Raw genomic sequence first — 23,546 nt, 5'->3', positions numbered from 1 at the left:
TCAGCTGAGCGGTCACTGACTTGTGACCAGTCTTGTTTTCTCTATATCCCCGCCCCCAACCTGGATTGTTTTAGAGTCAATCCAAGACATCAGAGTGCTTATCTATAAATATATCCGTGTGTCTCAGCAGTCAGTGTTGACATTTCCAGTTGTCCTACAGATTTTAATCGTTTTTGAGCTGCAAACAAAAGCTTCCACGTTGCTGTCACTTGGTGTCCCTTTAACTCTTTCTTAAATCTGTCACTGTCTCTTCATCTTTTCCTCGATAGTTTTTTGTTGAAAACACCGATTCCTCTGATGGCTGTATTTTTCTCTCCCTTCCCTGGCTCCGTCTGTTATTACTGAGTTCTCCGTCAGCCTTTCCTTATTTTAATCTGTTGATTTTATGTCCATTTCATATGAAATGGCGATGCTCTACCCCACCGTTACTGGGTAGAATTCATCTCTAAAGACGTGTTCTGGGTAACCGACAAGCCAGTTTACTTCGTAAAGAAGACAGGGTCACAAATGTTGGTCCTCTCCCTTTCATGTTTTCAGGATGAACCCTTAAGATGCTCCCCGTCAGGTATCACCAAAGGCTGTGGATTTTAAGGCATTTCTGTCCTCGGGATTCCCACTCTTCATCCTGTAGGATCCCTGCCTTTCAGACCGCCTGGCATCTCTTTGACATGACCCCCCAGCAGTCTTTGACCTCTCCCTTGCCTTTGGCATGGCGGGATGTTTGAAGCCACTTTGGTATATTTCTTCCCTTGACCTAGAACCAGCTACTTCTCCAGGGGCTCTTGTTCCTTTCAGTGACTGTTTAGGGACCATGATTTTGGTGCTAGGGACACTTGTTGCTACCAGATCAGCCATTGTTTCTAATCCCCTTTGGGAACCAGAACGGAAATGTGAATTGCTTTCCTGAGAGATAACAAGAAGATGGCTGTTTTCACTGCAGAGTTAGGAAAACAGAGTTTTTACCTTTTTAATCTTATATTTGTACATCATTTTTGTTAAATTGAAAATGTGGGTTCCTTATGACATTAATGTTACCACTCTCTTGCTTTATCCTGCTATACCTGTAATGTTTTCAGATAATAACGGGGTAGGAGCCTGGCTCAGCAGTACAGCACATGACGGCCACACATGGGCCTGGGTTCAATTCCCAGAACCACTAAAGAAAAAGAAACCATGGTGATATTGCTACGAACAGTGTGATTACCTGAAAACTGCTTACAACGTCTTTGCTGTCCCTTTTAGACTTAGGATGTAACCCACCTAGTATACACAGTCACACTCCTGTCCTTTCCAGTCACTTGACCAAGCCGCCAACTCAGCAGCTTTATCTGTTTTATCTAGCTTTTGATTTTTTCAGGGATTGTGTTAAAAACATTTCAATTTATTTATTCATTTTTGGTGGTACTGGGGTTTGAACTCAGGGCCTCACACTTGCAAGGCAAGTGCTCTACCACCATAAGCCACTCTACCAGCCCTCACTTAATTTTTTTATACTTGACAAAAAATGTTTACATAGGTTCAAAGTCAAAACTATAAAACAAGAAGCACCAGAAATGTCTCCTGCAGCCCTGCCCCTCCACCCCATTACCTTCCTCACTCTTTTTTCCCTTGTGGTGTTGGGGATGGAACCCAGGGCCTTGTACACGCCAGGAAAGTGCTCTACACTGAGCTACACCTCCAGCCCCCTGCCCTTCCCTTCCCATTTAGGCAACCATTTTGATTTTATTTTCTTGTCAGCTGTTAATATTTTAAGATGGTCTCATCCCCCCTTCATTACTGTGTCCACTGTTCCTTATTTTTCCATTTAATAAAACTCTTGGGGACTGTTCTGTAGTAGAAATAAAGGTATTCGTCGTTCCTTTTAGCAGCTGTATAGTGCTCCTCAGTACGGACAGCCATAATTTGTACCAGAAGTCTCCTTTATCTGTCTTCTCAGGTTGCTGTCACAAAATACCACAGGCTGGATAACTGCAGTAAGAGAAAATTATTCTGAGATTCGGGTTTCAGTCTGCTCATTGCTACTGGGGGCTGTCTTCCTGGCTTGTGGTGGGGATGGCCACCTGCGTGCCGTGTCCTCACATGGCAGCTCTTCTCGTCAGGGGTCTCATGAGGCCCCACCTTTCCACGTACGCATTTTGAGGTGACTCATTCAGTCCGTAACTCTGTCTTCATCTTCTAGGTCTGCCACAAAGTAACCCAGGCTGTGTGGCTTAAACAACAGAAATTCATCCTCTCCCATTTCAAGGTCAGGGTGCCATCGGGATTGGTTTCCAGTGGGGCCTCTCTCCTGTGTTGTTCTGTTTTGCTGCTGTTGTTTGGTACTGGAGCTCAAACTCAGGGCTTCACACTTGCTCTGCATCTGAGCCTCACTTCCGGCCCTCTTCTTGGTTTACAGACGCCGTCTTCTCTCTGTCCTCACATGGCCTTCCTCTGCACAGAGGAGAGAGACAGCAGTCACACTGCAAACGCAAGCAAGCCTAGGCGCTTGTCCTCCTCTTCTGTTGGAGGAAGTCCCGCCCTGTGACCTCACTTAACTTTTTTACCTGCCCATAGGCCCTGTCCTAGTCAGACTGGGCACTGGGGCTTCAGCATGTGAAGTGACCGACTCACAGCTGATCCGCACACCCCTACTCATGGGCAGGTCTGTGACATCTTGTATTTGTACAATCTGTCCTTGGGATCAATTCCTCGCTACAAGCCTTCTGATCCACGGGTAAACGCACAGACAGTTTGCAGAATTCTCCATGGAGATAGTCTTGTTTGCATTCTCAAATGCAGGGTAGGAGGGTCTCCTTCCTTATAACCTTGCCAATGTGGTACATTGTCAGACGCCTTGAGTTTTGCCAAGCCGATAGGTGAGAAGTGGCATCTCAGTGACCTCATTTTGCTCTTTAGCAGGAGCGAGGTTGGGCACCTTCTCCCTCATGCAAGGCCTGGGCGCGTTTTCCTTGTGACCTCTCTGTTCATACCTCACACCCCTCAGCATGGTGTCCGTAGCCAGCGCCCAGCCTCAGTGTAGCGATGGCATCTGCAGTGACGTCCTTTCTTGCTATTACTACATTTTCGCCCTGCAGGTGCTGTCACTCGACCCCTATTGGAACATGCCTATATTGTGTGGAGGTGGAGACACACCCCGTCCCCTAGACACTCATCATGGCATGTCACCCCCACGCTGGCCAGAGCGAGACTCGTTGCCAGACCCATCGGGGCAGGGAAGGTAGTGTGTCCTCCTCCCGAAGCAGGCACTGCCCGTCACGAGAAGGAGGATAAAATAAAAGCCCCTTGCCTCAGTTTCTCTTTTCACTGCAGTCGCAAAAGGTCTCACGTACATATATTTGTGCGAATGTTTGATGTCCACCCAGCCTGTGTGGAGCTGTTTGAGGGCAGGCTGCATCTTTGCTGCTGTTGTGCCCCCAAAGCTCCATGCATCCTCTGGCACGTACTGAAGAGTATCGTGAATGGGTGGGTGACTGTGTGTGCCATCTTTTCCCTGATTTTCCGTGTCATTCTTAGGCTTTCGTGGCTTAGTGTATGATAATAAAACTGAATCCATGAGAACCATCAACATCCTTCAGCGGATGAATGTGTACCAGGAGGTCTTCCTCAGCATTTTGTACAGAAGTCTGCCCATCCAGGTAAGTCGTGTTCGGTGGCGTTGCACCGTCAGACGCCCGACGAAAGGTCCACATCTGCTGTTTCAAATGCAGGGTTTGGGGAATATTCTGCTGTTTCTTACGTGCACCATGAACCCTGCATTTATTTATATAAGATACTGCTGTTTGTTTTGTAAGTTGTGTTTAGAGATACTTCCTGACTACATGAACACGTATATGTGCAGTCTAGAAGCTGATGAGTATTTTTCATTTAGAAATGCGTAATCGCTCTTGGTTTATCTTTTTTGTCCCCCCCCCCCATGATTGTGTTTTAAAAACTGTAAAATTAGCCAGGCACCAGTGGCTTACGCCTGCAATTGTAGGTACTTGGGAGGCTGAGATCAGGAGAGTCACCATTGGCGGCTAGCCTGGACAAATAGTTCACAAAGACCCTAACTCCTAACCAGAGCAAAGTAGACTGGAGGTGCGGCTCAAGTGGTAGAGCACCTGCCTTGCAGGCACAACGTCCTGAGTTCAAACCTTGGTTCCACCAATATATATATATATATATATATATAATTAGCAGATCACAGCGACCAGTTGTCATGAGAATAAGGCAAAGTTGAGAGCAAACTAGTCCACCTTAAAGAATGGCGACCGGTCTTCAGGGACTCTCTTCTTCCTCTCGCTAGTGGGGAGAGAGATGTCGGGGAGAGGAGGGGCAGACTCGCCACCGGGAGCTATTAGCCAGTTCTGAACACTGAGTGTCTACTGACATTGTTCTTAGTGGCAGGGAGGTGGTTGGGGTGTCTCTGACCACCGTTTCCTTGTTCTTTTTTGCAGAAGTACCTGGAGCCGGTGTACTTTTACATTTACACCTTGTTTGGGCTCCAGGCGGTCTATGTCATGGCCCTTTACACAACCAGCTGGCTCCTTAGTGGCACCTGGCTGTCAGGACTGCTGGCAGCTCTCTGGTATGTCACCAACAGGTGAGTCAGAAGCGGCGGTGTGCCTTCTTTCCAAACTGTAAGTAGAGATGAACTCACTCACTCTATGTCCAGTGGGGAGGACTGTGCTGCCATTTTGGTTGGGAGTGTTTTCTCTTTGGCTCACCTGGTGGTTCACTGAGTTCTTTGTAAGGTCGGAAGGCCTGCTTGGTGTTCTCCCAGATGAGGCACGGGACACTGAGTTGCAGATCGAAACATCTGTAACTGCCCCAGTTCTGGTCCTGTTGTTGTGTGGTCCTTCCGTAGCCTCCAGCTCATCTCTTAAACACTTAGGACTTCTTCACTGTCAGATCAGCAGTGTGGCGTTTGGCCAAGCACAAAGCACTCTACAAAGGCAAAGAAGTTCTGGTATCATTTCCTATCCGTTATTAACTCATAAACACTGGATCCCTAAGAAATCGCTGGTTTCTTTTTTTGAACATACACAAGAAAAATAGATTCATTTCCTGACCTGCAATAGCAAACGCAGCATTCAGAAGGGATCTTAAACTCGAACCTGAGTTCTTGCGCAGATTTTCTGTTGTAATCATCAGTAAATCATTTTTACTATGACCCTATTGAGAGCTTACTGTATGCCAAGCTGTTTACAAAATGCTTTAGTGATCCTAAGTGTGGGGAGTATTGTTATCCCCACTTTCAAGATGAAGACATTGAGACTTGAAAAGCGAAGTTTAGGGCTGGGGTGTGTTTCAAGCGATAGAGACCCTGTCTCACAAGTGCAAGGTTTTTGGTTCAAACCCCAGTACCACCCAAGAAAAGGTAAGACACGAGTGTGAAGCACTAACGGACTGCAGAGAGGAGGAACGCACAGCACCGCGTGTTGGCACGGATGGAGGCAGAGAAGAAGTGAGGAGTTGTGTTATGTAAGTCAGGTTGGCGTGGGCTGGAAGCCACCCACTCGGACCACCTTGCTGAATGTAGAATACCCATGGCAGCTGCCCATTCACGAGTTCATGAGTGCCAGTGTTATGTTACAGGGAGCGGGAGGAGGTCAGGGATTCCTGCCAGCCAGCCAGCAGGATCTAAGCACACGTTCACTGAAGGGAATGCGGCTTGCGCTCTAGGCAGTCACGGTAAGAGCTGCCGTCTTGGCGCTTTGTGCTTTCTCTGTGCAGAATAGACACCACCAGAGTTGAGTTCACCATCCCACTGAGGGAGAACTGGGCACTGCCGTTCTTTGCAATTCAGATTGCAGCCGTTACCTATTTCCTGAGACCAAACTTACAGGCTCTTTCTCAGGTAAGTTTCTGGGAAGCTTTATTCATCCTTTTCTCCCCCCATTTTATATAAGGGGCTTTGGAAAATGTGGTGTGCACTGCATCCCGATCCCTGGGGACAAACGGCTCTTATTTCATGTCCGAGTCTTCAGCATGGGTGAACTCTCTCTCTGAGCCTTTCCCTTCTATGCAAAGAAGACGTTTTCATTTATGTTAAAAAACGTACTGTACATAATCTACCCTGAAATAGTTCCACAAGCCCACACACAGCTCTGTGGAGCTGTCAGGATTTTTAAGCCATCACTCTTGAGATCTTGAGATGTGACTTGGTGCCTTGTCACTTCCATCTCAGTGTGGAACGCACAGACCGAATGTGAATATTTATGTGCACTGTGTCACGCTAGGGTACCCAGAGCTTCTGTGGCGTGGGCGAGGGTTTGCAGAGCCACTGATGGCCCCTCCACCCCCGGTTTGGTTTGTGGAGATGCTAGCTGCTCTTGAGGCTTGTCTGCGAGATTCTTGCTGCTAGAGACGTGCGAATCACACGCGGGTTTTCTTTCACAGAGGCTGGCCCTTCTTGCCGTTTTCATGTCGACTTTTCTCTTTAGCCTGACTTGGCAGTTCAACCAGTTCTTGACGCTGCTGCAGGCGCTCGCGTTGTTCACGCTGGAGTCCCTGGACGTGCTGCCGGCCGCCAAGGTGCGCTGCCCCCCACCCCCGCTACTGACAGCCTCGATCTCCTTGCAGATCCAACACGCCCTCGGCACTTGAGCTGGGGATTAGGCAACCCAGCTAAATCTGGGAGGACAATCTTGCCTCTTACCCTGCTTGTGTTAGATTAGAAAGTGAATCTGCTTGGGGCATAAATGTCCACGTCAGCAGTCACCAGTAGACACAACTCGAACTTTAGAATACAAGACCTAAATTTCTTAGTGGGGTGGGTGTAGCCCAGAGGTAGAGCCCCTGCCTAGCCTACAAGAGGCCCAAGGTTCAGTTCCAAGCACCGCACAAGACATAGGGTGTCCCAGCGTGTGCTGTCTTTTTTTAAGCACTCAGTGGGCATACGACGGTTTTTCTGTAGAAGTTGATAATACCGTTCATAGTAGCCTTTGCCCAACATGGGATGGGAATCCCTGTTGACCGTCTAAGCATCACATAAGAAATAGTGAATCAGAGAGCCCTCTGTCTCCCAGTGTGTGCAGGTCTCATTAAGGCATGTGCTTTTTAGTGTGCAGAGATGTCTTAATGTACATTGTGCTGTCTGTGTTTGGGTGTGTGGTACTGAAGTTTGAACTCAGGGTTTCGTGCTTGCCCAGCAGGCGCTTTACGACATGAGCCACGCCCCAGCCCATTTTTCTCTGGTTCTTTTGAAGATGGAGTCTCAAATTTTTGCTCAGACCAGCTAGGACTATAATCCTCCTATTTTATGCCTCCTGCCATTGCTGGGATGACAGGCGCACACCACCATGCCCAGTTTTTTTCCCACTGAGATGGGGTCTCTTGAACTTCTTGCCTGGGCTGGCCTTGGAACCTCAGTCTTCCTGATCACAGCCTCCCAGGTAACTTGGGATGACAGGTGTGCACCCTTGTGCCCAGCGATTGGTTGAGATGGGATCTTGTTAACTTTTTGCTCAGGCTGGTCTCAAATCATAATCTTCCCAATCTTAGCCTCCCAAGTAGCTAGGATTACAGGGATGAGCCATCATGCCCAGTTGTGTTTCGTGCATTTTTAAAATTGCTCATAGCTACTAACTTCAGAATTTTCCGAGTAAAATTTATTATATGCAGACATAAGGCAGCAACATGGCCCTGTAGGAGACTTGCACTCTTTTCTTCCATCCCAAAAGCGATGTGAGAATCTTTGGAAACTGAGTCTGAGTTAAGAAACACTAAAGGCAACCAAGTACACATGATCACCATACAGGATGCACCACTGAAAATGCCAGCATGCATGAGACGCTGGCACAGCCGCAGGGAGCGCCGTGAAGCTTGGGAGACAAAGGCAGAAGCAGCTGGATTGGCTGGAGGAACACAAAGTTCATTTCAAACACAAGTCTCACAGAAGTGAGAGGCGAGAGCTCCAGCAAGGAGAGTTTGGTTGGAGTGTGAGGGCAGCATAGGGCAGTGACGGCCAGTAGAGAAAGCAAAGTTTGTGATATGATGTGTGTGCACGGTGTCTCAGCTGGTGTGAAGCAGTGGCCACCCACACACGGCTGGCACAGTGCAAGTTCCTATAATCTTTCTGTTGTGTAGTTCCATAGTAAGTATCAAAAGCCCAAAAGTGTGTTGGCCCTTTCGCCCCCACTTCCACTCTAGGAATTTGTCTTAATTAAATATTCAACCATGATCCTTCAGTTCTGTCGTGATGAGAAAGAGCAGGAAGTGACTGAGGTCAGTAGCAGCGGTGTAGCTGTGTGTGAGTCCCCACACATGTAGGAAGACACACACAGGGAGCGCGAGCGAGCAGTGTGTGGAAAAGCAGACTTTGAAGTAGGACTGTCAACTGCACAGCACAGATTCTGTGTGTTCTTTTCGTTCTCTACGTCTTTTGAAATTCTTTTCTTGAACATGTATTTCTTTTAAGATTAAGATACAGAATTAAGTAGGGTGGGGAGGGGCCACGGCGGGGGGCAGGTGTGGGGACGATCTAACCAATGTACAATGAAAGGCTATTCAGAATTGTCACAGTGAATCCCCCTGTGCAACGAATATATCCTAATTAAAAAAATAATAAAGCTAGGATACAGAATAAAAGGTAGAGTTTGACCACCCATATAAAATTTAAAAGTAACACAGCTAATTTGTCTTCTCTTCAGTTCTGGACTTTGTTTGTTTTTATATGTGAAGCAGTGCTGGTGTCAGAAGTACTTAAAAGTGTCATGTTTTACAGACAAGCATTATTTACTGAAAGGATCCTGAGTTACAAAACCAAGTTACTCCTATCCACTCTGAAAATAACTACATTTCAACTTTGGCAAGTGATTTAACTTCGCTGAGCCTTCGTTTCTTCCTAAATTAGAATCACTTATCTTGAGTCATGTCAAATGGGAGAGAGTCATTGGACAGAAAAAGGCAGGCAAATTCGGAGCTCACTGTGGTGACAAGAAGCAGTTTTTTCCACAGTACGTCGCCTTCTTTTCATGAATGATGGAAAACCTCCCAAGTCTTCAGGAATGCTAACGAGGGTTTTAAATTTTAAAACACAGCAGCCTGGGATGGCAGTAAGGTTCTACTTTGCCTCATGGAAGCCTAAATTGTGGAGGTTGATGACATTTTATGAACTCACTGTGGAGAGAACAAGACATCGATGACAGCTGCTACAGAGGTCACTTTCATTCCTCCATGTGACTCCAGACAAGGGTTGGACACAGTGCTCCCTATTCCTCCCCCAAGCACAGTCACAGAGCCTGGGCAGTGTCCCTAATGCTGTAAGAAGGGTTTGAGATGTGAACGGAAGAAAGCTGAAAGGCCAGAGGGAGAATGCGGCATGAGTTCCCTGGGTTTTCCTTCTCCCTCTGCATCCCAGAGTGTGCTGGAGAGAGCAATGGGCTCAGACACAAAAGAAGAAAATCTTCTCTCTGGCCAAGGACCAGAAAGGACAAGCCTCACAAGGAAATGTCCAGACATGAACAGCCCTGTACCAGCCAAACACGTTGAAAACTCCTGCAGCCACCCCCCCCACACGCACACATATACACACTCCACGCCTTCCCCACTGCCCCACACGGCTTCACCCCAGCCCAGCGGCACCAGAGCCCACCTCCCACGGGCAGTGGGACCCGGTACTCTCCCTGTCTACCCCTGCTCCCCAGGTGTCATGAAAGGCCACAGGGACTTCAGCTCCCACTCGGTGGCACTGAGACACCACTTCCCTTCCCTGCCAGGACGGTGTCAGAGGAGGCCAAGGGGGAAGCTGGATTCAAACCCCCACTTGGACGCACCTCCCTTTTCCCATTGCCCCACCACACTGTTGGTGAAAACCGTGTGAGGAGCAGGAGTGGGCACCTTTTCCCTTTTCCTTCCCAGTCACCATGGTGTTCATAGAAGTCTTGGGGGGAGGCTGTCTTTGGCCTTGACCTTGCATGGAGTGCATAAGGCCTTCCCCTGCACCTGGCCCCAACTTTACCCCATCCAGAAATTGCAACGCAGCACCTTCTGCAGGCGTAGCCCTGGCCTGGACCATGGTTTGGATGTCTGTGTGGGTTGATGTCCTAACCCCTGAAGTGATAGCTTTCGTAGACGTTGGTGAGGTGACGAGTTCCACATAAAACAGGCCCAGGGGAGTCGTTTGCTCCTCCACCATGTGAGGACACAGCAGGAAGCCGCCGACAGTGAACCAGGCCTTCACCACACCCCACACCCATGCCCGATCGTGGACCTCCCGGCCTCCAGAACCTCAAGAAATAGAAAGTGCTCTTTCTAAGCCATTCAGCTTACAGTATGGTGTTACAGCAGCCCAAACGACTAAGACAGGTCAGAGGAGCCTTTTTGGTATAAAAGACTTAAATAAAATCCAGAGTTTCAGGCTGGTAGAGAGGCTCAAGTGGTAGAGCGTCTGCCTAGCAAGCATGAGGCCCTGAGTTCAAACTCCAGCATTGCCAAAAATATAAATAAAGATTCACGATTTCATAATATGATATACACGGTTGAAAATCCTGTTATACAAAGATCCAGGAGAATCTCTCTCGAAGAAAAGAGATGTCAACAAGGAGAATCACAGACATGAAATTGTCTACCAAGGAGGTTAAAGCGGTTATTGTGGAATGGTTTCATTGAGCAGTTACACATACACACAGATGTGAAACACTTGTGTCCCACTATGTTACTTGAGAGGCATAGTGGATCCTTAGGAGGATCAAGTTTCAAGGCCAGCCCTGGCAAATGCAAGACCCTATTTTGAAAATACCAGAGACACACAAAACGGAGCTGGCAGAGTGGCTCAAGTGGTAGAGCACCTGCCTAGCAAGGGTGAGGCCTGGAGTTCAAAACACTGTACCACTGCAAAAAAAAAAAAAAAAAAGTCCCAGGAGGATAGGGAAAGCATATAAGCTGAAAAAGTGTTCACTACACTTTAGAAGAAGTGGCTACAATTCTCCTGAATCCGGAGAGGGATGGAAACCTCCAGAATCCAGAAGCTAAGCTAATGTCAAGTGGAGTAACTCAAATAAGTCTTCACTGTGATACGTGGTAATCACACCTCTGAAGAAATCTTGAGAGCAGAGAAAGTGAGGCCCCCAAGAAGGCAGTGGATGTCTGTCTCCTCAGAAGACTTGTCAACTGAGAATCCCTCAGCTGCTGAAAACCTCCTTCAGGAGTGGAGGAGAACCCAGTGAAGAAAGCTAATGTAGACCTCGTCTGAGACCTACCCTGGAGGAGAGGCTAAAGGAAGTTCTTGAAATAGAAAAGGAATGGTAAAAGAAGGAATTGTAGATTTGGAAGAAAGAAAAGGCTATGAAAAGTTAAACTGTGAGTGTCACAAACTCCTTGAGTTTCTAAATTGTGCTTGATGGTAGACTGTCATGGAATACCCAGAACAACCACTAAAAAGTGTGTACCACAAGATACACTAAAATAAGATACTGTGGTTGATAAAAATGGAAGTCGAACAATGTTCAAGAAACCCACAAGAAGGCAAGAAAAAGAAAAGAAATGAGAAGCACCAGACAAACAAAAAGCAAAAAATTAAATGCCAGATTGAAGACCGAAGATTGCAACCATTGCCTGAAAAGTGAGTGATCTAAGCACACTGAGTGAAAGTCAGAGCTGGCAGCGTGGATTTAAAGGCATGATCCAACTGTTGTCATAGAAAAAACTCACTTCGAACCTAACGGTGGAGGTGAGTTGATAAAGGATAGAAGACGGTACACCATGCAAACATTAATCCAAACAGAGTGGCATGTCAGATAAGCAAGGTGTGGGAGCAGAGAAAAGTTGCCGAGGACTGAGCAGGACTCAGGTAAAGGGTCAGTCAGCAAACAATAGACTGCACCCTGTGTGAAGCAAGAGCTAAAAGGAGAAGCAGACAATTCACAGGCCTCCAACACCCTCCAGCTAATTGGTGGGGGGCTGAGATCAGGAGGATCACAATTCGAGGCCAGCCCTGGGAAATAGTTCTCAAAACCCCATCTCCAAAATAACCAGAGTAAAGTGGACTGGAGGTGTGGCTCAAGTGTAGAGCACCTGCTTTGTGAGCCTGAAGCCCTGAGTTCAAAAACCCCGGTTGCACCAAAAAATAAAACTAAAGAACAAAGGAAAAATAAATCCACTGCAAGCAGAAGTAAGAAAATAATAAAGAGCAGACACCAATGAAATTGAAAACAAAAATAACAAAGAGAATCAGTGAGGTCACAAGAGCCAGTTCTTTGAAAAGATTGGTGAAATTACAGACCTCCAGCCATACTCCATGGTTGCTTTCATCTTAGCAGACTTTGACACCAGGCCAAGTACCGAGTCTCATGGTGCAGCTTGGGGTCCTGACCTCCTGTTGTGATGAGAACAGAGCCTGCAGAGCCAAACTGCAGGACACGAGTCGTGCACACCATGGATGAGTCACGTAGAACAGAGCCTGGCGTTTGATGAATTCTAATAGAAGTGAGCTGCTGTTACAGTGAAGGTACTGAAGACCGTGAATGAGCTGTTGAAGAAAATGCCAGTCCTTTGACCCGGAAAGGATGTGCTGCCATGGACTCCTTCTCTCCTCAACTGGACTTGCAGACCTGCAGAGCAGCAGCGGTGTGTCTGAGAACCCTGGGCTCCCCATCACCTAACGCCGCTCACTTTTGCACTTCTGGCTGCTTACAAGCAACGTTCCTCTTGAACCTGGGCTTTTGTTACGTTTATAAAACTGACCTTGTTATTACAGACTCTCCTCTAGAAATAGGCTCCCTTGGTATGAAGAGAACTACCCCAAAGAAAGACTTAATAAGTACCCCCCAAAATGTGTAAGTATCTATAAGAGTCTTACAGATAAATGCAAAAGTATCTAAAAGTTAATAAAAGAGGCTGGCTACAGTGGCTCACGTCCGTAATTCTAGCTACTTGGGAGACTGAGATTAGTAGGCTCAGGGGTCGAAGCCAGCCCAGATATACAGTTCATGAGACCCCCATCTCCAAAATCACCAGAGCAAAATGGAGTGTTGGTGTGGCTCAAGTGGTAGAGCACCTGCTTTGCAAGCCAAAGCCCTGAGTTCAAAACCCGATCCCACCACCAAAAAAGTTCATTAAAGAGAGTGAAGAACCTCTAGAAGGCATAGCATCATAAAGGAAGAAAATACTTAGGATGTAGTCATGCTCTGAAAACTATGAAATATTGCTGAAGGTTTTACACACCTAAAAAAAAAATAGGGAAGAGATCCCCAAACTGACCACAGACTCAGTGTGACCACCTCAGTTCCAGCTCACCTCTCAAATCTCAGATGGACTTCTCACAGAAATTGGCAAAACTGATAGGAAGATTACACCAGCCAGTGAACAGATAAACAGAAAGTGGTTTATTCATAAGGAATACTCTTCAGCAATAAAAAAGAAGGCGGTAGCAGACACTGCTGTTTCTCACCTGTACTCCTACATGTTTGGGAGGCTGAGATTGGGAGGATTGGGGTGAGGCCAGCCTGGTCAAATAATTCCCAATACCCCCTCTCCAAAATAACCAGAGCAAAATGGACTGGAGGTGGGGCTTAAGCGGTACAGCGCCTGTTTTGCAAGTGTGAAGCCCTGAGTTCAAACTCCAGTCCCATCAAAAAAAGGAGTACTGATACATGGTACAGTGTGGTTGAAACTTCAGAACGTGCTAAGTAAATCCTTGTTACAGGTTTGTGAAATGTGCAGACTGTGCAGATCTATGGAGACCTTCATTATTGGTTGCCAGGTTTGGTGGGAGAGCATAGTGGAGAATAATAGCCAATGGTGTGCGCTTCTCTTAAAGTGACAAGGATACCTTGAAATCAGACTGTGGTGGTGATTACATAACTCTGAATGTGCCAAAAAATATGAATTGTGCTTGTTAAATGAATGGATTTGACGGAGTATGAATTATATCTTAGTAATAAGTTGTATCTTAAAAAAGCTGTTGAAAAGGAAAAATTTACCCTTCCCTGACTAGTATCCTAAGGAAATGTATTCATTCAGTCATTCTTCCAGTTTTTATTGATTGACTTCTAGAGGACATTTTTTATTTTTGGCGGTATGGGACTTGAACTCAGGGCCTTATGCTTGCTAGGCAGGTGTTTTGTGTTGAATATTTTCAAGATAGGGTCTTATGAGCTATTCTCCCGGGCTGACATTGAACCTTGATCCTCCTGATCTTTGTCTCCCAAGTAGCTGGTATTACAAGCGTGAGCCACTGACGCCTGGCCTCTAGTGGGCATTCTTTTAAGACATTGGGAAGAGAACAGTAAACAAAATAATCACATAGAATCTGAGGGTTTTAGAAGAGATTTTTGTCATACAGTAATGATAAAAAGTAGACATGCCTGCCTGACTCAGTGGCAGACAAGTTATGGGGGAATATTATGTCGCCATTGGAAATAAGAGTTTGCACAGAATAGACAGCGATGTGAGAAGATCACCGAGTATAGGCTAGTGTTCTGTCTAGTCTAGAAGTCAGGGAGCGGTGGAGTTCTGTGAAGGCCTGACTCTTGGCTGGAGGCACTAAAAAAAGACTGCCTCCAGCAGTCCCAGAAACGGGAAGTCAGTCACAAACCTGCTCTGCGTTCCCAGAATACATCTGGACAGCGTGTGCTTCTGCCTCACCTGGCCCCGGTTAGTTCCCTCTGCTCGCATGTCAGAAAGGTTTACACGTTCTGTCGTTAAGGGTGAACGGTCGCTGGGCATCGAGCTCTGTTCTGTGTATGCACTTTAAGATTGAAAGCTAAGTGTGTTTTCTGCATTGCTTGTGACCTGAGCTGTGCCCAGCTGGGGACCAGTGTGTCCCCTTGTGTAGTCTTCTGGTGACTCTGCTTAACCCTGTGCTCTCGGTCCTGCAGGCCATGTGGCTGTACGGCATACAGACGGCGTGCTTGGTCCTTGTCTGCATCCTCCAGTTTTTTAACTCCATGATTCTTGGATCATTGCTTATCAGTTTCAACCTGTCAGTGGTCATCGCAAGAAAGCTTCAGGTACGGTGTCTTCAGTCCTAATCGGAGCATTTTTTATTTTTTAGATCATGAGGTTACTGGACCTTGCTCTCATACAGCAGCCAAGGGACAATTTCTGACCCAATTTCTGTGCCCAGATAGAAGTACAGGCAGCACACTTGTTTTTTTGTTTGGTTGGTTTTTTTAAGTGCATGATGTAGCTTTTTTTTTTTAAGACTTTTTGAAGACAAAGTTCCACCCTTTCATTTTTGCGGTTCTTTTTTTTTTTTTTTGGTGGTGGGACTAGGCTTTGAACTCAGGGCCTCACGCTTCCTGGGCAGGTGTTGTACCACTTGAGTTACTTCAACAGCCCCATTTCTATGTTGGAGATTTTCTTTGTTTTTTTTTTTAATTTTATTTTATTTTATTTTTATTTTTATTAGCATGTTTTCATTGTACAGGGGGATTCGATTCCATATAGGCTTACATTGTACATTGGTTAGATCGCCCCAACTGTCTCCCTCCCCGCCCCACTTAAAGCAATCACAAGAGGCTTCATTGTTCTATTTCATAAGAGTATATGACATCCATCCGCTGTATTCCCTCACCTTCATCTCCTCCTGCAAAGGTTTTTTTTCGAGACCAGTTCTCAAGAACTATTTGCCTGGGCTGGCTTAGAACCATGGTCCTCCTGATCTCTGCCTCCTGAGTGGCTGGGATTATAAGCAGGAGCTGCTGGTGCTTAGCTATTTCTTATACTTAATTGAAGCCTAATTCAATTCAGGAATTAACCAGATGCTTAGTTAAATACTAATATTTAATATGAAAATAAAAGATGAAAATGTTAAATTTTATGTGTGTGGGTGAACTCACGTGAACCTGCTGCTTGAGTGAATGTGTTCACAGTAGTCAGTTGACACACCTTTGTTGCTGATTGATTATACTACCAGTGTCTTTTCCCCCTATTCCATACCTATTACTGATTTTAAGTGAATTAAAATGAACTGTGCTTTGAGAATTTTAAATACCTTTAGAAATATGGGGCATTTGAAGCAGGCCTGGTGGTACACCCCTGTAATCCCAGCTACTGCGGGAGGCAGAGAAAGGATTGCAGTTCCACACTAGCTTGGGCAAAAATGCAGAACCTTGTCAGTACCAAACGAAAGATAAAGGGCTGTAGTTGTGGCTCCAGTGACAGCAAATGTGAGGCCCTGACTTTAGTTCCCCACTGCCACCAAGGAAAGAAAAAGCAATGTGGGGCATTTCCTAAAGTGTCATAGAGTCGTGTGGCCTGGATAGGTGCCGCGATGCATGCCTGTAATCTCAGCCCTGGGGATGTAGAGACAGGAGGCTCACAGTCTGAAGCCAGACCACACAAAAGCCAGACCCTATCTCCAAGATAAACTGGGCGAGCACGATGGCACATGACTGTAATTCCAGCTACTCAGGAGGCATAAGGAGGAGATGACAGTCAGAGGTTGGCCTGGACAGGAGTAGAAAACCCTCTCGGGAAGCAAAACAATTAAAGGGCTGGCTGTGTGGCTCCAGCACTACAGTGATTAGGCAAATAGGTCCTGAGTTTAATCCCCAGGATGCCAAAATTTAAAAAAATCTTTAAAAAGCAGACGCTGACCTGGGGTTGGGGTGTCACTCAGAGTATTGGCCTAGGTGCAGGGGGCCCTGCGTTCGGTCAGCACTGCAAGAAAAAAGGAAACGTCGGCCTGACCTTTTGGCTTTATTATTTTATGGTAAGATTTCTTAAATGGCCGTGGATGTATAGAAGTCACTTGTCCCCTAGAGTTGTCACGGAGCCTGTGTTCTCACGTTGTAAGTGGATCCACATCAAAAGCTACTTTGTTTTCCTCTTGGTAAGAGTATTGCAGTCAGTCTTTTGACTGAGAATTACTGCGGACAAACTTTCATTTAAACTGACTCTCGGTTAACTGTTAAAAACAGTTCATCCTGTTGACCTTTTTCTCTTTTCTCAGTGCTGGGGACCAAACCTGGGGCTTCCTAAAAGCTAGGCAGACTGTGCCACTGAACTGTGTATCCAGCACCCCTCTAACCTTAAATGTGAATAAACGTCTGTCAAACCCGAACTCTCTAGAGAGCACCAGTGTGACACTCTGATATAAAAATTGCCGACTTTTTACACCAGCAGCTCTTTTATTTAGTTGGGTTATGACTAAGTCGTGTCATATGCGTTATGATGTGGTAATTGGTTAAGTCACCAGGTCCTGAGTATTTTCCAAGTGACAGACCCCAGTACTCCAGTTATGAAGGCCTTAAAAAATAAATAAAAAGAGCCGAATGCAGTGCTGCACGCTTGTAATCCCAGCGACTGTAGAGGCAGAGATTGGGGGAGGATCAAGTCTTGAGCCAACCCAGGCAAAAATTAGCAAGACCCCATCCCAACCAATGGCTGGGCGTGGTGGCACACACCTCTCACCCCAGCTGTTGGGGAAACACAAGTAATAGAATTGCTGTCCGGGCCTAAAGTGAGACCCGACCCCAAAATTGCCAAAGGTAGAGAGAGCGCCTGCCCAGCAAGCATGAGGCCCTGAGTTCAAACCCCAGTGCCGACAAAGAGAATAAGCATGTTTCCGGATTTTCGGAGCTCGTCGCCAGGGGATTCTTGTACCACTAGCACATTAGACGTGTCGGTACACCCTGACCTCGTGAGCTCGCAGGCTCTGCTTTCCACGTGTCCTCCTTATGTGCTGCCTGAGCCGGTGAGAAATCTAAGTAATGCTTACAAAGTCACCCAAAGCCCAAGAGTCAAATACAACCCTCTGCACTTGCAGAAGAACCTAAAGAGCGGAGCCCTCCTTGCCAGGGTCGGGAAGCTGGTGTTACATTCGCTCGTGGTCCTCTGTCTGACGCTCCTTCTCAACGGCTGCGTCAAGGTGAGTCAGCGCGCGGACTTCTGCCGTCAGGCAGTTAGGTTCTGCCTTGAACGCGCACGGTTTTCACTCCGCTGATAACCAAGGGGATTTCTTAGCCATTTCTTTTTTAAAAACTTTTATTAGCATGAATTAATTACACAAAGGGATTTCACTGTGACATTTACACACACGGACAGTGTGCTTTGACCAAATCCACCCTGTTCTTACTCTTTCTAAGTCCCTCCCACAGCCTCCTTCGTCGTTCTTTCCTAGTCAGTCTTTCACATGTTCAACCTTGAACTCCCCAAGTTATTAAACTTATTTTTTTTCGGCAGTACTGGGGTTTGAACTCAGGGCCTCACACTTGTTAGGCAGGCGCTCTACCACTTAAGCCACTCTGCCGGCCTTTTTTTGTGATGGCTTTTTCAAGATAGGGTCTCGTGAACTGTTTGCCTGATCTGGTTTCAAACCTCAGTCCTCCTGATCTCTGCCTCCTGAGTAGCTGGGATTACAGGCGTGAGCCACCAGTGCCTGGCACTACTAAAGTTTTGTAAAACCCAGCTTTAAAAACGGGGGTAAATTTGATCAAAATACCTTTTTTTCATGTATGTAAATATCATAACAAAACCCCTGTGTACAATTAACAAATTGTAGCATTAAGCAAATATTTCTCTTAAGTTTAAATAGCTTTCTGCACAGTAGCACTAAGCAAAGGCCAGGATTGTTACTGATCTCTGCCAGTGGATGCACTGGCCTTACTGTCTGGTTTCTGCTGGAGAGAGTCACTGAGCTCATTTTTGGTAAAGGTTTCCTAACATTTAACTGACTTAACTTCTGCTGCCCTCATAGCCGAACAGCTCATTTAGTAGCTTTGGCGTCTATCTGCTGTGTGTCCTGGAGTTTTGCTCAGACTTTTCAAGAGCCCTAAGGGTCCGTATGGTTTAGCATGCTTTTAACACTTCCGCTGGCTCTTTGCTGTTGTTTGTTTGTGGGCGGCAGGCTTTCCTTCAGGGTGTATTTCTTGGACTTGGTTTGTTTTTATGCTAACAAAAAGCTGTAATGAGCTGGGCACCAGTGGCTCACGCCTATAATCCTAGCTCCTCAGGAGGCAGAGATCAGGAGGATGGGGTACAAGGCAAATAGACCCGATCTTGAAAAACCCACCACAGAAAAGGACTGGTGAGGTGGCTCAAGGTGTAGGCCCTGAGTTCAAACCCCAGCACTGCAAAAAAAAAAAAAAAAAAAAACCAAAAAGCTGCAATGACCTCATCAGGTGGCTGGTGGCTTTGCCCCTGGTTTCAGGATGGGATTCACCTGCAAAACAGGCCCCTCTCCAAAGGTGAACATCTGCCTATTGACTGACAAAGAAAAAAGACTCCTCAGCAGTTGCAGTCAGCACTCAACCCAGTCCTCATCAGTACGTGCTTACCTCCATTCTGGTCAGAACAGCTGGTCCTTTGTGTCCTCAGATCTCACATGCACGGACTCCTCACCCAAGGATTCATCCAGCCCACGTCAAAACTGTTGAGGGAAAATGTGTCCGTGCCGACGTGTGCATACCTCTTCCTTGTTACTCCCTGAACAACACAGTACAGCAGTGATCTGCCCCGTGTGTACACCGTGTGAGGGTTCTAAAGAGTCCAGAGGTGGCTGGGGTGTGTGGCACAGAGCAGAGGTCACACTCAGACACCACGCAGTTTACCTGAAGGACTTGTGTGCCCGAGGGTTGCTGGACCCCGCGGGGTTCCCAGGTCCAGTTTCTCAGGCTGCCGGGGTTGGCTGAACCCATCAAAAGCTCGCACTCCTGCCAGACTGGCTGAAACGTACACCGGTCACCTGCATGTCCTCCGCAGATAGTCAGCGGTCCACTCTCACATGCCTGGACCTTCTCGTTCTCATCCCCCAAGCAGAGCATCTGGGATCACGCATGACACTTTGCCAGAGAGCTGTGATGAGAGCGCTCCTCTGCCTTTCTGTACCCAGGGAAGAGTTCCTCCTAGCCTCCCATGTAGACCTGCAGGGTCTCTCTGAGCAGCTGGCCTGTTTAATCTTACAGCCTGAGGTGTGCTAGAAACACTGTTTTCTCTCGCTCTCTCTGCGTGTTTGATCATTGCTAGAATGCAGAAAGCCGGGTTTGTGCTTTCGTGCAACAGCATCAGTTCTGGCTCCATCTTATTTTTTTCTCCTGTCTTCATTTTTCAACTAATAGCATTTCTTCAGCATTTATGTCGATGAATTTTCCTAAGCTATAAATTAAAAGTGCAGTCATGTGAATTGAAGTTACAGTCGCTAATAGAAACACTGACATGTCCGTTCCCCCTGGAGGTTCCTCCTGTCTTGAGTGAAACCCGTCTTATGTCATTTGTTTCTGCAGACCTGACACCCTGCATCCAAAAGCGCCAAGCTCCTAGTCGAGGTGTCATGTCATCGTTTTACTGGTTTTGTGATGTCAGAATTTGTAGTAACTATACTTGGGCCTTCTTCCCTCTCTGAAACCAGAAAGGTCATCCTTTATCTATTTTGTGTCTTAGACTTACACAGAAGATATTTGAGTGAAGTCTTGCCCTTAAGGGGGACGTAGAGGGAAGCAGGGGGTTGGCAGTCCCTGCCTCACAGTCAGCTCTGGGAATTTGTCACCACCACCTCATTCATGCACACTGAGTATCTGTATTTATTGGGAATTTCCAATCAATGCAGAAAGCACTAACAGCAGTTTTCGGTTTTTTCTCTCCTTGATAGAAAACTCTTAACCTGAAGTCAGACGAACACATCTTTAAATTTCTAAAGGCAAAATTTGGCTTTGGAGCAACACGGTATGGACTGAAATGGAATCAATGTGTGCCTGAAGTCACAGTTACCTTCAGCTGTCGCTTGCAGATCTGTGGTGAAGGAGGACTGGCTTTCATGCTTTGCTGTCCTTGTCCCCTCAGGGATTTTGATGCCAACCTGTACCTGTGTGAAGAAGCCTTTGGCCTCCTGCCTTTCAGCACCTTCCAGAGGCTTTCGGACACCCTGCTCTTCTACGCCTACGTGTTCGTTCTGTTGGTCACAGTGACAGCTGCCTTCGTGGTGGCCTTTCAAAACCTCAGGTATGGGCAGATTCAGAAACTCTAACCTGCTCACGTTAGTGAGCTTGTTCTGAGAGTTGCAGGAAAACCGCTTAGCTGAAAATGCACACCGCAGACACAGAGAGTCGCTCATCCTATGCTTTTCAGCGGACTCCACTCGGGTCACAGGACCCCAGGGACTAGGGGACTCGCTGTACAGTGGGCTGGGTTCCAGCTGGCACACCTGGGGACGATGTGACCTTCGAGACAGTTACGTGACCTCTCAGGACTTCTGTTTCCTTATCTGTGAATGAGAATTCTAGAAGTATTTGCTCTGCAAGATTTTATGATAACTTGAAACAATACCAAGCACTTAAAATCGAGCATCCTTTTGTAGGTGTTAGCTATCACTCACTAGTAATGAGATGTTGACACTCAATAAGTATTTTCTTCCTTTTATTAACTTCTGCTGTGTTCTAGTTTTCAACCTTCTTCCTTTAGCTCCTTTTTAAAAAATTTCTCATGAAGTAACAAGAGTTAATTATCATTCACTTGTCTTCTCAGGTCTTGTTTTGGAGCTCATAAAATTGAAGCAGGCCATTACTATTAGTATCTACTAAAAGTTTTTTAAGTAATGATGCTTAGTTACTTAATAAGCAATTAAGAAATGCCCTGTTTCCTTACAATTTAGCATGTCTCCCAGACTACTGGAAGAGAAAAGCAGGTCACGTGAAGGCTTTTGAGAGCTTGTAGGGTGGGAGTTTTGCACTTACTGTCCGTGTTAAACTGAGAAAATTAACCATAAGAAGTTGGAGTCACTGCCATTCCTGAAAACTTAAGGAAGTCCTTTTCCCACTGGTTCCTGGCCAGTAATGATCCCAAGCCTGGGAGACCTGCTTTTTAAGTGAATTCTGATCAAGAATGAAGCAACATTGAGCCATGAAAATATTCCATTGACTAGAAACCACTTTACTGCTTTCAGAAGATTTTCATACCTCGCCCAAGATAAAGTTTAGCCCTTTAAAAATAGATGGAAATTCCTCTCGACAGTGTCAGTGTTATTCCAGACACACAGGTGTCAACAGTCGCCCCTAGACTGCTTTTGAGTGAGAAGTTGGGTGGCCTGCAGCGCCTCATGACTGTGGCTGCCGTGCTCGGTGACCTCCGGGCTGACTCCAGATGTGTGACTAGACGTAAGGATGTTAGAGCATCCTCTCCAGCAGGTGGGATTTCAGGTCTTTCTCAGAGGAAACGCACTACAGTGAGATCAAAGAATGGTCTTCACTGACTTACCTTTAAGTAACTTGAAGGGTAATTTTCAATCCAGGCGTTAAAGTAGTTCTGCCTTTTAGTTGTAGGAAGTCTGCTGCTATTGTGTTCACAGAGTACGTCCGTGTTGGTGTGGATGTAGAGTGAATTCAGGGGATGATATAAGCCACCTTCCAGCTTGCCTGAGGAGGGAAGGTCCCGAATTCACCGAGACCTTGAGAGCTGGTGTGCTCTTCAATTAGTGATCTTTAATATCAACAGAGCAGGAAGCGTTGCGTTCTCATGTTTAACATTTAAAGATTACTGTTGCAGGATACTCAGGAAGCTAGGACACCAAGGCTTTTCAGGAAGCAGTTTTTATTCATCGTGCCAGCAGTGGCTCAGCAGATTCATCTCCAAAGACTGAGCCCCGAGAACAAAGGGGCCTTGCCTAATATACCTGGATACCCTTGGAGCAGGTTACAGAGCAAGAAGCAAGGTTTCACCCACATGTGGTTGCATGCAGCTCTACTGGCTGCTTCACCCTCAGTGCTGTGCGACCTTCGTCACATTCAGATTCTTTAGTTTTATCACCCTGCTGAGTTGCTCCCCTCCCCCTTTGATGCTTGGACCTACCCAGTGTCCAGGAGCATCATCCCAATTTAGGGGTCTGTGTTTCCACAGCATCGTTACATGGGCAGCTGTTTTTCTTTTCATAGTGGCCTCCCTAATGGTCCTGACTGACCACAATACCAAGGGAACAAGCAGGACACTATTAACTGAGACAAGAAGCATTGCCCCATCAGGGTCTTGAACCCACCCAAGTCAGAGAACCATCCTCCAAACAGGTCTTTGGGATTCCGTCCTTTCCAAGTCTGGATGGAGCTATGGTCAGTCTTTCTCATTCTGTCTGTGGTTTTCTCTGACTTTCTTTATCATTGAACTTCCCACATACACCTCCCTTGGAAACAAGTAAACAGTCAAAGGCCGGGCGGTTTTGGTGTATTACATTGCGAACCTTTGTGTGCTGTTTGGCCGGTGTGTCGAGGGCCTGTGTAGTTTCATTAGTCCTAATTTCAACTAATACTGGATGATTCACTCAGGAGGCCAGTCATCATCCTTCCAGTTACCAATTTGTAAGGCACCCCATTTCTTTCTACTTGCCTTCTCTCAGTTTTTCACCTTGTGTGAGTAGGAGATAGATAAAGGATGCCCAGATTGTGTGTGCCCAATACACAGGACCCAAACCATCTGCTGGGTAGCACCCTGTAAGCTTGTTTCCCACAGATCCAGGATAGCCCCCTGGGAGCCTGCCAGTCTATGTTTGTGGGAAGATTGTTCCAAGCTTTTCGGAGAGCAGAGAAGTTGGCCAGTGGGTGGGGCTGTGGTTCCGTGTGGTTTGGAGCTCTCCACCATTGAGTCTCTTGGGCAGAGTCATCATAAAACTTTTGTCCTAAACAAGTTAAGTCCCCCAC

At 46.6% G+C, this 23,546-nt stretch overlaps 1 protein-coding gene across 10 annotated transcripts in view; it reads left to right on the top strand.

Moving 5' to 3' along the window:
* Window positions 1-23,546, top strand: part of Dpy19l3 (dpy-19 like C-mannosyltransferase 3) — a 74,557-nt gene that overhangs the window by 26,303 nt on the left and 24,708 nt on the right. For 8 of the 10 annotated variants that reach the window (XM_074058832.1, XM_020182082.2, XM_074058828.1 and 5 more), the window contains 8 exons: window positions 3,514-3,635; window positions 4,437-4,582; window positions 5,716-5,839; window positions 6,382-6,516; window positions 14,802-14,933; window positions 17,696-17,797; window positions 20,516-20,589; window positions 20,707-20,865. In XM_074058832.1, coding sequence (XP_073914933.1) covers window positions 3,514-3,635; window positions 4,437-4,582; window positions 5,716-5,839; window positions 6,382-6,516; window positions 14,802-14,933; window positions 17,696-17,797; window positions 20,516-20,589; window positions 20,707-20,865 — 994 coding nt within the window. Of the gene's footprint in view, window positions 1-3,074; window positions 3,218-3,513; window positions 3,636-4,436; window positions 4,583-5,715; window positions 5,840-6,381; window positions 6,517-14,801; window positions 14,934-17,695; window positions 17,798-20,515; window positions 20,590-20,706; window positions 20,866-23,546 lie in introns of all 10 variants that reach the window. The other 2 variants (XM_074058834.1, XM_074058833.1) reach the window with 2 other exon arrangements.

Source organism: Castor canadensis, chromosome 16 (assembly GCF_047511655.1).
Source record: "Castor canadensis chromosome 16, mCasCan1.hap1v2, whole genome shotgun sequence".
In the NCBI taxonomy this organism is placed as follows: Eukaryota; Metazoa; Chordata; class Mammalia; order Rodentia; family Castoridae; genus Castor; species Castor canadensis.
Note: the sequence above shows the minus strand (reverse complement) of the source record. Positions and strands in the feature narration are given on the sequence as shown.